General features: G+C 52.3%; 1 protein-coding gene across 1 annotated transcript in view; it reads left to right on the top strand.

Annotated features, from left to right (window-relative positions):
• Positions 1-1,358: 1,358 nt before the first annotated feature.
• The window catches only part of XRRA1 (X-ray radiation resistance associated 1), a gene marked incomplete at both ends in the record, with an annotated part of 13,814 nt that continues 2,843 nt past the window's right edge, over positions 1,359-12,329 (top strand). Inside the window, 16 exons of the mRNA XM_084305607.1 lie at positions 1,359-1,452; positions 2,282-2,436; positions 2,661-2,732; positions 3,136-3,208; positions 3,906-4,003; positions 5,169-5,302; positions 5,787-5,885; positions 6,667-6,961; positions 7,863-7,979; positions 9,008-9,106; positions 9,470-9,583; positions 9,897-10,148; positions 10,332-10,497; positions 10,605-10,717; positions 11,016-11,121; positions 11,785-12,008. Coding sequence (XP_084161733.1) covers positions 1,359-1,452; positions 2,282-2,436; positions 2,661-2,732; positions 3,136-3,208; positions 3,906-4,003; positions 5,169-5,302; positions 5,787-5,885; positions 6,667-6,961; positions 7,863-7,979; positions 9,008-9,106; positions 9,470-9,583; positions 9,897-10,148; positions 10,332-10,497; positions 10,605-10,717; positions 11,016-11,121; positions 11,785-12,008 — 2,211 coding nt within the window. The remainder of the gene's footprint in view (positions 1,453-2,281; positions 2,437-2,660; positions 2,733-3,135; positions 3,209-3,905; positions 4,004-5,168; positions 5,303-5,786; positions 5,886-6,666; positions 6,962-7,862; positions 7,980-9,007; positions 9,107-9,469; positions 9,584-9,896; positions 10,149-10,331; positions 10,498-10,604; positions 10,718-11,015; positions 11,122-11,784; positions 12,009-12,329) is intronic.

Raw genomic sequence — 12,329 nt, 5'->3', positions numbered from 1 at the left:
GTGTGTGTATTATGTGGGTGCTGGGGTGTGCTGGGGGTCTGGGATGCTGTAGGGGACAGGTTAGGAGTGTGTCAGGATTGAGGGAGATGTGTGTGCAAGGTGGGGTGTGAGGGGTGTGCGTGGGGTGTGGTGGTGCAGGGATGTGGGGGTGCTGGTCAGAGACACACCAAAGCTTTTAGGTTGGAAAAACACAGAATCACAGAATTTCTGGGTTGGAAGAGACCTCAAGATCGAGTCCAACCTCAGACCTAACACTAACAGTCCCCACTAAACCATATCCCTAAGCTCTACATCGAAATGTCTTTTAAAGATCTCCAGGGATGGTGACTCCACCACTTCCCTGGGCAGCCTGTTCCAATGTCTAACAACCCTTTCGGTAACGAAGTTCTCCCTAACATCCAACCCAAAACTCCCCTGGCGCAACTTTAGCCCATTTCCCCTCGTCCTGTTACCAGGCACATGGGAGAACAGACCAACCCCCACCTCGCTACAGCCTCCTTTGAGGTACCTGTAGAGAGCGGTAAGGCCGCCCCTGAGCCACCTTTTCTCCAGTTCTCCCAGTTCGCCTCGTCCGACCTCAAGCTGAAAGAGAAGCAAGTCTCACGTGTTTTTCACAAACACCCGAACCTCAGAGATTTCCTAACGTGACCCACTCACCACAAGGCACTTAATTTCCAGCACACCCATACCTTACCCTTGCTTTTGGCTGACTTCCCTCACGTTCCTGTGATGCCAAATTCACAGCCTTCTTCCTCTGTACCCCCGTGAAGCAAGACCTCAGAAATCCTGAGATTTAAAAGCATTTTGTCATGTGTCACTGCATGCCCCTGGTGTGCCCTGTGCCACCACCATCTCGCTGCTGTGACCCCAGCAGTGGCAGCATCACGCTGAGCACCTCTGTGGGTGCTGAGGCACCATCTTCACCCATACTGCTGGTGCTGTGCCTCATGCTACAGTTAATTAACGATGTAGCACCTCTGAACTTTAGTTCCAGGGGTTAAAAGGGGTGTGATTTTTTTCCCAGAGCTGCCTTAGATTGCAATGGAAAAGAGCTGGGGGAAGGAGGAATGGGTAAAGCCGAAACTCCCTGACTCACTGTCCACACAGCCTGACCCCCACACTCTCTGGTGTCTGCATTTTGCTCTCCTGAGATGGAAAATAATAGACATATGCCTATCACCTCATTTTGTTCTCCATTTTAGAAGCAATGCTCTTCATGTGTCACTAACAGCGTTCCTTTGCATACAAGCTGACACTTAATTTGTGCCTACCTCTGTACAGCAAAGCAATGCTAGAGGCAGTCAAAATTTTAACCCATTTGTTTGTTTCCCACTCTTCCCAGGAATACTGCAGTCGAGATGGCTACAACGGGACTCTATAAAATGGGTGATGGAAGCAATTATGCCACTAACTGCTTTCCTGCCAGAAACATTTTGCACAGCAGTAAGGAAGGTGATGCTGAGTGCTGCAGAATTATGGCGTGCCCATAGGGCAGATCCACCAGCCACGCCAGATACATTTTAGGCCTAAGCTGGCCTAAAAAGTCTTAAAATTGTTTAAGAGTGAAATGAAGAGGGCAGAATGTCTAAGGCATCTGTTCAGTGAGGGCTCCAGCAGGCATCTCAACGTTGTGGCAGGGGGGAAACAACATCTAAGCTTCAGGAAAGGCACATGGATAGCACGGCATGGTTCTTCATCAGTTCTGAGCCAGAGCTTCTTCATCTCTGGGGTTTGAGAGTCACATCTGCGAAATGCTTAGGAATAGCAGAAATGCCTTCTAGTATTTGAGAAATAGTGGAGAGGTCAAGGGGCTGGAACACATCACCTTTTAGGAGAGGTTGAGGGCTCTGAGCTTGTTTTGTCTTGCCAAGAGGAGTTCGAGGGGGGACCAGATTGCAGCTTACAGCTGCCTGAAGCACAGCTACAAAGACAACGAAGCCAGACTCCTCTGAGTAGTGGCAGATGGTACAAAGAGGCCAAAAATTGCAGCCTGGCAGGTTTAGGTTGGATGCTAGCAGAAACTGCTGCACTAGGAGGAGGTGCAGGCCAAATTAGCCTGGGAGGTGGAGGAATTGCTATGCAAAGCCACTGATCTGGTGTTGCTGATGGTCCTGCTTTGGGTGGGAGGGTGGGTTGGAGACCTCCAGAAGGCTCTTCAGCCCACATTTCTACGTCTCCTCTTCTGTGGCTGTGGCTGCAGCTTTCATGTTCTTATTTTAAATATATGGTCACTCAGCATTTTATATCCCTGCATTTCTGTTGTGCATTTTCATTGTGCCAGGGGCTGGGCGCTGGCTGCTGGCACCCATCGCCACCCCGCGGGCCTGGGCTGAGCCAGGAACCACCAGGGAGACAGCACAGCAGAGGAGAAAGCCCCCACGTTCTGCCCCTGTGGAAGAAAATAATGAAGACAATGTCCTGGATGAGCCATTTCTGGTAAGAGCCTCTCCCTCCTCATCTCCCTGCTACTTTCTTCCCCCTTGCTGTGACCCAAGCAAGGCTCCAGATGCTACCCTCACCTGGGGGTATCCCTCCGTGAGGAGGGGGACACCTGAGGCCTGGTTTTGGGGTTCAGGTCCCAGGAAGAGACATACGAGGTTGCTTACAGACGTGATGCAGGCCTTAACATTTCCTTTTTTTATTTTATTTTTTTCTTCCAGATGAAGCACCACTGTTTGAAGAACCCTTCTGACCTGTGTTCCGTGAACATAAGCAGCCAAAATCTCGTCTCTGTGAGTATCAGAGGCTCAAGAAATATTAGGGAACTGCCTTGAAAGTTGAAAAAAAAATACTACATTAGTCCAGAAATCAGAGAAAACACCTCGGAACTTGTGGGCATCAGCTGTGGTCCAGGAGCCCTGTGACATGCAGGGGAGCAAGGTCAGCAGTGGGGGCACAGAGGGGGCTTTGCTTTGGGGCTCAGCTAATCCAGGTCTTCTGGAAGCCAGCCACCAACTCAGCTGTGCTTTAAATGCTCTCCTTAGACAGAAAACCAAAGGAAGACCTAACAAAGTGCTATGATTTAGGCATTACGAGACACGGAGAGACCTACTCGTTTCAGATCATTTCACAGCTTTTGTTTGTTTCATTTTGTTTTGCTTTGGTTTTAATATACGTATCTATTTCTTTTTCCAGGCTGAAGAAGATGATTTTGAGAAATTTGATTGTGTTGCTTTTATAAATGCTGCTGAAAACCTGCTGACATTAGGTAAGGTAAAAAATAAATCCTTTTTTTGCATTACCAAAAAGCAGATATTGCTTTTCAAGCCAGGGCAGCTTGTCTAAACTCGGGTCTAGAGCTTTACAGAGTTTTCAGGTACACATACAGCTCTTTGCAGAATCGCTTCCTTTCTGTTACTGAGCTGAAATCCTTGCACTAATTCCCTCTTTAGTGATGATAATCGCGTGCCGCTGTGGTACCCTTTTTGTTATTAGAAACAAAGCTCTTTACAAAGAAAATCCCCACTTAATATATAGAAACATGGCATAATGAAACAACTTGTCCCAGAGGCTCAGAAGGCTAATGGGGGAGCTGGGAGGTGAATCCAAATCCAGTCATGGGCTCAGTTAATTTGAATAAGAAGGAAGGAAATCTGTTTATGGCTAGTAAAATGTATAAGCTAAATGTGCTGTCAGTAACTTTGAGCAACAATCCAGCTGGGGGAGGAAGGAAATGCACGAAAGCAAACCAGATGTCTAAGGAGTGGGCTGTTGGGGCGTTATATGTGGTAGGGACAATTGTCTAGTTGATTTGGCATTTTGTTTTAAAATCTGCCAACTGCTAATTGTAGAATATTACAGAGTCCTGCTTGTTCCTGCTGGTTTTGGTCCATGACAGACCCGGGTGGGACCTGGCTTGTTCTGTTACTGCTGGTCTTCACTCGCTGGACTGTTTCCTCTTGCAGAGCCATTTCGGAAGTTTCCGGGGCTGCGGGAGCTGGAACTTTCCTTGAACGGCCTAAGAAATCTGAAAATCACTGCTGGAGACTTCCTGCATTTAGAAGTAAGATGGGGGGGACCTGAGACTTTGTTCATCTCCTCCCTCTTAGCATAGCACCGAAGCCTAACGCGGAGTGTTAACGTGTGTCCCTGCAGTGTGAGTTCTCTTAAATTGTAGGGTAATCCTCTCGTCCTTCTTCCTTGTGAAACCAGGACATCTCTTCTGCTGTCTCAGGGACCTTCACATCTTGCTTCCTCTCACAGATGCCCACTACTCGGCTCTTTACTCCTTGTTTCCCCGTCACGTGCCAACCCCCTTTGCTGTGGGATCCTCTCCACTCAGCCCATCATAGACTCCCCACAGTAGACCTTGTTGTCCTCCTCACCTCCACCCTTCTTTTATTCCTCATCCTGGCAGTGCCAGGCAGGTTTTCAGTCACCAGTGGCATCCTTCACCCGATTTTGTATGATCCCTGGCAGATCCCCATCCTCCTCCATGCCCTGCTCTACCTCCCTGCATCCTGTCCTCCTCTCCAGGTAGGTTTGTGCAGTATCCCTGAGTTACAGGCTGCCTTTCTACAGCAAAAAAAGTCTTTTTTTTTTTGCTTGTTTGTTTAAAAAAAAAGTAAAAAGGGACAAAAAAGATCCTAAATATGTGCCCGAGACGTTGTCTTCTCCCTCCAGCTTGGAGTGGTCCTGACCTCACCGAGGTTTGCTCTCTTCAGGGAGGTGACCCTGCCTGGATTTCTCTCTCACTGTTTACAGTTTGTGATTGTTGCTGGCTGGAAAGTTCTGCCTTCAAAAGCTTCTTTTTCGGCTCATCCAGAAGAATGGTTTGTGGCTTGGCGGTCGGCTCTGCAGGCTCTGCCAGCCTGGCTCACCGCGCTGCTGTGGTCCTGGCCTCCCTCCTGCCTGCAGGCTTCGGGAGGTCTCAAAACCCACGAGACGTGGGAGAGCGTCTCCAAAGTGCCTCCGATGTGCTTTTGGTAGCTCGCTCAGCGTGTGACTCAGTCCGTGAGCACAAGCCCAGGTGCTGGAATTGAATTTCCAAGGCTTGTGAGGCTGGGTTGGACCCTGGCCAGCCCTGAGTGCCTCTGCCTGAGCAGCCTGGTCGCTGCCATTGGCCGTGGGGTGGGAGGTGCTGGAAGGTTTTCTGTAAGGATTTAACATCCACCTGGGGAAAGCCAGGGTTCTTTGCCCCAACAGGTGCTCTTTTCTGTTCCCTTCAGGACCTGGATCTCTCTTATAACAACTTATCCCCTGAGGATATTTGGACGTTGGGGGATTTGTCCCAGCTCAAGATCCTTCGCTTGACGGCCAACGGGCTTCGGACGCTGCCTCCGGACCTGGCAGGCTCCTGGCAGTGAGTGCAAGCAGCAGACGGGGCTTTGGGAGCTCCTGGTGTGCCCAGGGGATGCTCTGGGTGAGCAGGGGATGGAGCTGTGGGGCTGCCCTGGTGCCCTGAGCTAGGATTGTGCTCACCCAGGGTATGGCTCACCCAGAAAGGGACCTCCAGACAGTGATTCAGCACCATGAGCAGGGTGCTCATTTATTCCTCATTAATTAAACCCTTCCCATGGAGCTTGCCCGCATGTGTGCAGCTATCAGAGATAAGGCTCTGAGCAAGGTGGCCTTTCAGACTGATTGGATTTAGCTGCTTTTAGGGGAGAATATCATTTTCCTCTTCAAAAAATGCTGACAGCCCCAGCCCTGTCTCTCAGAGGAGGGACAAGATACATCTTCCCCCAGCAGATGATGTGTTTTTCACCCCTCTTTGCCTGAGTATGCTGTTAATGAGCTATTAACGAGCCTCTTCTTGCTATTAACGAGCCTCTCTGTATTCACAGCGCTGCTCAGTTAAGGTTTCCATCTCTAGAGGTCCTGGTGCTGGATGACAATCACCTGTCAGACCCGGGCGTCTTCCTGAGCCTCTCTAATCTCTGCAGGTAAGCCAGCACCTGGCAGCAGCAGCGCTGGCTTTTGGGGGCTGGCGGCTCCCTCCATCAGCTGCCGCACAGGAACAACCTTTAAAAGAAACCCCAAATCTTTGGGATTCACTCGGGTCCTTCCCTGAGTACACCCAAATGCTACTGAGTGGTAGCAAACGGCCAAACCCAGCAGATGGCTGCTAAATCAGATCCTGCCCTGGCTGTCTGCTGATCTCCAGGTCTGATATGAGAAAACAGCAGTTGCTTTCTCCGTTTTCCCTTTTCTGCCCCAATTTGTCCTTAGTTCCAGCACAGCAGTGCTATGAAAGGCTGAGGATCAGCTCCTGTTCTTTAACATGGGCTTTCGTGGTTCAGCCAGAGAGGAGCCACTAGGAAAGGGGGCAGTGATGTGCCCCTCAGCTGAGCTGTGAAGGGTTTGGGTAGGGTGCAGGGAGGTCCTGATGTCACCTGGTGACCTGGAGGTGGGAATGGGGCCTGGCTTCTTGGCTCTGCCAGGATATTCCCAAAAGAAGCTGAGGCTGGGGGAGTGGCGTGCAGAGTTTTGGGTTTCTGCTCTTCCCTGAGCTCTCCTGCGGCCCCAGTGGTGATGTTACACCCAGGGTTTGGATTTTATGCGTCAGGAGAGGAGGGGATTGGGGCAGCAGGATGGGGGTTTTGGGCTGGCTCTGAGCTGCTGCTGGGCTCCCAGCGAGGAAGCAGCTCGAGGGCCAGCTCCCTGCCCTGCGGCTGCCAGGAGGAGCAGATGGCTCTGTGTGTGTGAATTTCTTCTTTCCTCTAGCCTGAGGGAACTGAATCTGGACAGAAACGGGATTTCAGCGGTCCCCTACCTGCACCAAGCAGAGAGCAGGCACTTCTTCCTCCACCCCGTGCTGGACGATGGCACTTTTAGGGCAGAGTGGTACCAGTCCCTGAGCAGCCTCCAGCAGCAGCCCCAGCACCGGGGCACGGAGGTGCCAGAAGAGCTGGAAGGGAAGAAAGGGCAGCTTGAATATTTCATATCACGGAACAACGGGGATCCAGCCAGGAGGGGTGAGCAGTGCACGCCTCTCCCTGCCCTCGCTGAGGCTGTTTTGGTGGGACAGGGCTCGGTTGAAGCCTGGCTTTTCCAGGTCGGGGCCAGCTGAGCCCTCAGCTTCATGCACTGCACACCCAAACCCTCCCTTTGTGTTTTATTTCAGAGGTCCTGCTTAATTCTGGCTTTCAGGGATGCCCGGTGCTGGTAAGAACCGTTGGCTGAGCTGTGGTTTGGGGTGTAGGCTCCAAAGCTTCCCTTCCCCTTCCCTTCAACCCCCTTTTTTTAAGCTCACCAGTACTGCCCAGACTCTGGGTGCTAAAAGTAATTATTGTCTGCCATAAAGAAGTTTTTCCTTAAATATTTGAGCTTAAACTTGCATTGCTTTCAAATGGAAGCTGGGGAGCTCTTTCCTCATGCAAACACACACACGTAGGCTCCCTGCGTGGGGGCAGTGAGCTCTGCAGCTCAGGTAAGGACCGAAGCTCAGGTGCCTGGAGTTCACGTGAAGGCTTCTGAGGGCTTTCGAGGCACGCAGCAGGGAGCAGGAAGGGAATGAGAGCTCTTGGCTTCCCCTTGCCGTGTCCCTGCTGAGCGGGCACTGGTTTCCTAAGGAAATATTTTAAAGGCCCTTTCTCAATCTGCCACCAGCTGTGGAATGAACAAAGCTGCCACCCAACTGCCACCAGCTGGCTCAGAGTCACCACCTTACCGTGGTTATAAAGGGATTTTGTGATTTGAGACACCAATTTCCAGCCTGTCTGGAGCCTTGGACTGGTAACGTGCTGCCTCTCTCTACCTGATTTCTGCCTCAGAGGCTTTTACCACAAGCCCAAGCTCTGGAGCACAGCAGGCAGCAGTTGGGGAAGCACCAATATTAATGGTTTCAGTGCTCGTGGAGGTGTTGCTGTGTCTTGCAGAGCCTCTGGAGCGGTGCCTCACCCTCTTTTTCCTCTCTTTAGGGTGTTTCCAGGGACGGGGGACCACCTGCCTCGAAGACTCTGCCTGCTCCCTCCGCGCGCAGAGACATTTGTGCTCCGTTTCCAGAGCTGCAGCGCCTCAGCCTGGCCTTCAACAAGGTGATTTGGGCCCCGTGGCTCGGCGTGGGTGCACAGATTCAGCTGCCTGAGCCCCAGGTTAGTTCCCCTGGAGATATCCTGGCCCCTGAGGCAGGGGGGCACAGCTCTCCCTGGTGTCCATCTGCCACCGACGGGGACATCTCAGGCATCCAGCATTGCTCAGGTGGGACAGGACACCTGCAAGGCAGCTGAATTGTGCTCAGATTGTCTAAACCCCTGCTTTATCTTCTTCCTCTTCTTCTTCGTTTCCTTTGTCTTTTTCTTCGTCTTCATCTTCTTTTTTATCTTCTTCTTCTTTGACTTCTTCATCTTTGTCTTTGTCTTCTTTGTCTTTGTCTTTTTCTTCTTCTTTGTCTTCCTCCTCCTCCTTCTCCCTCTCCTTTTTTCCCCCTCTTTCCTTTCCCTTTAATTAAATTATCCTTATCTCAACCCATGAGCCTTTTTCTTTTTTCTTTTTTTTTTTCTTTTTTTTCTTCTTTTCTTCTTTTCTTCTTTTCTTCTTTTCTTCTTTTCTTCTTTTCTTCTTTTCTTCTTTTCTTCTTTTCTTCTTTTCTTCTTTTCTTCTTTTCTTCTTTTCTTCTTTTCTTCTTTTCTTCTTTTCTTCTTTTCTTCTTTTCTTCTTTTCTTCTTTTCTTCTTTTCTTCTTTTCTTCTTTTCTTCTTTTCTTCTTTTCTTCTTTTTTTTTTTTTTTTATTTCCCAGCACACTTTCTTCTCCCTCCCCTCTTCTTCTGAGGACAGTTTTTCACTCCCTTTTGAGTGAGAGAGCAGAGTGAGTTGCCTCGCTCTGGGCAACCTGGAGCTGTCCAACAGGGTAAAACCACCCCAACCCCCTGCGGTGTGATCGTGCAGCTCTGCTTGCTTGCAAAACATCTCTGGTTTTGGGATGCCACCTCCCTTCTCCTCCTCTCCTCCCTGCTGCATGCATCTGCGCAGTGCTGGGGTCCTGATGTGTTGGAGGGCTGTGTTTTTTGGGGTGAAACTCTACCGATTTGGTGACAGCTGAGTGGTAAATCGTTTTCTCTTGCAGATTGCAGCTGAGACAGCCCTCTTACCCGTGGCTTTCTTCCCGAGGCTGAAGGAGCTGACATTCCACAACAACCCCCTCACCACCACCCGGAGCGGTACGGTGGGAACCTGGCTCCCTGGGGTGCTCCTGCCCTCCTGTCCCTCCTTCTGTCCCCTCTCTGCGACAGGAACCCCTTTGTCATTGTCACTCGGTGTTTGGACACCCCTGCCCTGCTGGCCCAGGGCCCCCAAAAATGTGCTTTGATTGTGAAAAAGCAACTCCATGAGCAGGGCTCTTGCAAACACCATTTCAATGCCCTGCTGCTGCTCCTGGCCCCTAAAAGCCCTTAAAATCCCAACCAGGACTGCAACGATGCAGTTTCAGGCTCAGTTTTGCTCCCCAAATACTGTTTATCCCCCGAAAATCCAAGGTTCCTCCTCCAAGGGGATAAATCCTGATGAACCCTTGCCTCCAACAGGGCAGCCTCCTCTGCTGACCCGGCTCCTCCAGCAGAGGTTGGGGATTAAACTCGTTCGCCACAGGAGCCTGGCTGCGGGGCGCTGGCACTTCTCCATCCCTCTCAAAGCCAGCCGCAAGGTGAGGCAGGGAAAATGGGGTTTGTCCTAGGGCAGGGACAAAACCCTGGCTGCAGTCTTTGGGGCGGGGGTTGGGGGGCACGGGAAGAGCTTTCAGGACCCCAGTGGGGTTGGTTAGGGTGGAGGGAAGGATTGGAGGGGTTTTATTCTGCATCAGGCTGGGGTGTCCAACCCCCAGTTCCTCCCTCATTGCCCAGATGAGGTTTGTAACTGTGTTTTTGGGTCCAATTCTGCCCCTTGGCCTCATCTGAGGGATTTTTGGGGGGCTGAAGCTGCTGCCGGGCTGTCCCCTGACTGCCTCCGTGTCCCTCCAGGTCTCGTCGCATCTCCCCAAGGTCAAGAAGCAGCTGCTGGAAGCTCCTGCTGAAACCTTGAAGCCTCTGCCAGCCGAGAGAGGAGCTGGGCCTCCGAATCTGCCCCGACTGCTGCCCCCCCTTGACCCCACACCTACAGCGCTGAGCAGGGAAGGTGGCAGCAGCAAGCTGGGGGTGCTGGGGCACCAGAAACACAGCTCCAGGCCTCCCAGCACAGCCCCGGAGGAGGTGGAAGCCTTCTTCATGACTCAGGTGTGTGTCTGCAGAGGATGGGGATGGACCCTTTTCCCCCTCCCAGTGCCTGCTCCCACCGTGAGGTCGTGGCTGCGTGGCTCAGGGCCACCAGGAGACCTCTCTGACCCCAGCAGGGCAGGCTCTGGTTGATTTTTCCTGCTGAAAATGCCGCTGTGAACTCTTTTTTTTTACTTCTCCCAGGTGGAGGATGTGTCTGGGCCCCGGCCACGACCCGTGGCAGAGGACAGGCTGGAGAAGAGGAGCGAGCAGAGCAAGGAAGAGACCCCCTGGGCTGTTCCAGAGCGCTACAAGGGCTACGAGGAGCTGCTCGGGGGGGACACCGACCCCGATTTTATCGAGCCAGTTGGTGAGTGAGGAGAGCAGAGGGCTCTTAGCAGGCTGCTGAGGGCTTTGGTCTGCTCTGAGCAAGAAAAGAGCAGCAAAAGCTGCTGCTGTCCCCTTTTTGGTTCACAGGGATCCAGAAGAACGTGCAGGCCCTCTACTACATCCTGAATCACCCCCTGATTTACCGCGATGCCAAGCCACGCCTGGACAGCTTGCAGAAGCCCTACGTGCCTCGAAAAAAGGTAAAGGGAGCAGATGTGGAAGGAAGAACAGCATTGTTGGTGTCTGGAAGTGCCCCTGAAGCAACGCTGCAGCTCTGGGGTGGTGGAAAACTGCTCCAGTATTGCTTAACACATCAATCATCTTAGCTCAGTGTCTAAAATGGCCCAGCTCGGCCCAAAAAACTAGAGTCCATCTCACCCACCTCCTGCAGAAGCACAGGGTTGTGTTAATTTGGGAGAGGGAGCAGGAGAAGGAGGTGGAGGATCGTGTCCCCGGCCGTCAGGCACGCTGCAGCCTCCTGCTCTTCCTTCCCTGCAGCACGGGAGGATGCCCGGCCCTCCCGCCCGCAAGACGAAAGCCGAGGTGCTGGAAGGGATCCTGATGGCCATGAGGAACACCTCGACCGTCACCAGCATCCCCCTGGGTACGTGCCCACCCTCCCACTCTCTCCTCTTCACCTCACCGCAGATTTTGGGGCAGGATCTGAGCAAAAAGGTGGCCCCGAGCTTGGCGGGTATTGGGAACGGAGGCTCGCCTGCTTGCTGCAGCCTCACCCCACGTCCCTGAGCCCCTCGACCTCCCAAAATGTTGCCCCTGGTGCTCTAGCTGTGGGATTGTGGAGGAGGAAACGCAGAGCAGACACTGCTGGAGGCTCTGGGCCCTACAACTGGGAGTAACCCCACAACTGGGAGTAACCCCACAATTAGAGTAACCCATACCCGTCTCCGAGGGAAACAATCTTGGAATAAAAGTCTCCGAGGGAAAAAAATCGTGGAATTTGCCCCTGAGATGATGCAGGATTTGGGTCTTTGGGCACTGGCCAACTTTTATCTGTCCCAGCCCCTGTGGTGGCACGATCCTGAACTGCTATCACGAGCCCATGTTTCCTACCTGGCTCCTCCCCCCTGCACTAATTGGGGAAAGAGTAGTGGAAAAGGGAATAAATTAGGCTCTAAGAGGCCACGCAGACACCTGTATTCCCTCTGGAATTGCTCAGGACCTCTCCCAGCCCCGCTCCCTGAGCCCCCTGGGTTTCCAGGGCTGGAGTTGCTGGCAGGATTCATCGCTCTGCTCCCACTTTTTCCAGTGTCTGCTTTGCAGAAGAGGAAATCCAGCCCCAGGACGTACCGGGAGGCGCTGAGGCTGATGGAGGAGCTCCAGGAGGTGTTGGAGAGCGGCGAGGAGCCGGCCCCGGGCACGGCCAGGCTCTTGGATGAGGTGCCGGTGATCAAAGCTCTGCTGGCGGAGGCAGCTTCCAAGCAGGGGAACCCTGAAAAGTTGCAGCTGCGAGGGAAAAAAGGGGCCAAGAAGGTGCCCAAAAGGAAGGCTGCGGCACAGCCAGTGCTTGAATAAAGCGCCCAGATCTTTGCCTTCATGGATAAATTTGTTCTTTTTTTTTTATAATTTATTTGGAATCATTTTTCCCCTCCTGAGATTGGAAAATCGAGAGCGGGGAAAAGGTTCACCCGAGGCTCTCAGCCAGCAAATTCCAGCTTAAAAGCACCCAAAACACCTCACCAAAACACCCGAAATGCTTCGATGGTGGCACGGGAAAGCTGTTTGCTCGCTGTCATGCTCTGCAGCTCCTGTAAATAAGGTGCGTGCTCCCCATCCCTGCACCAACCCGACCTG

Source organism: Netta rufina (genome assembly GCF_964035555.1).
Source record: "Netta rufina genome assembly, chromosome: 1".
Classification (NCBI taxonomy): domain Eukaryota; kingdom Metazoa; phylum Chordata; class Aves; order Anseriformes; family Anatidae; genus Netta; species Netta rufina.
Note: the sequence above shows the minus strand (reverse complement) of the source record. Positions and strands in the feature narration are given on the sequence as shown.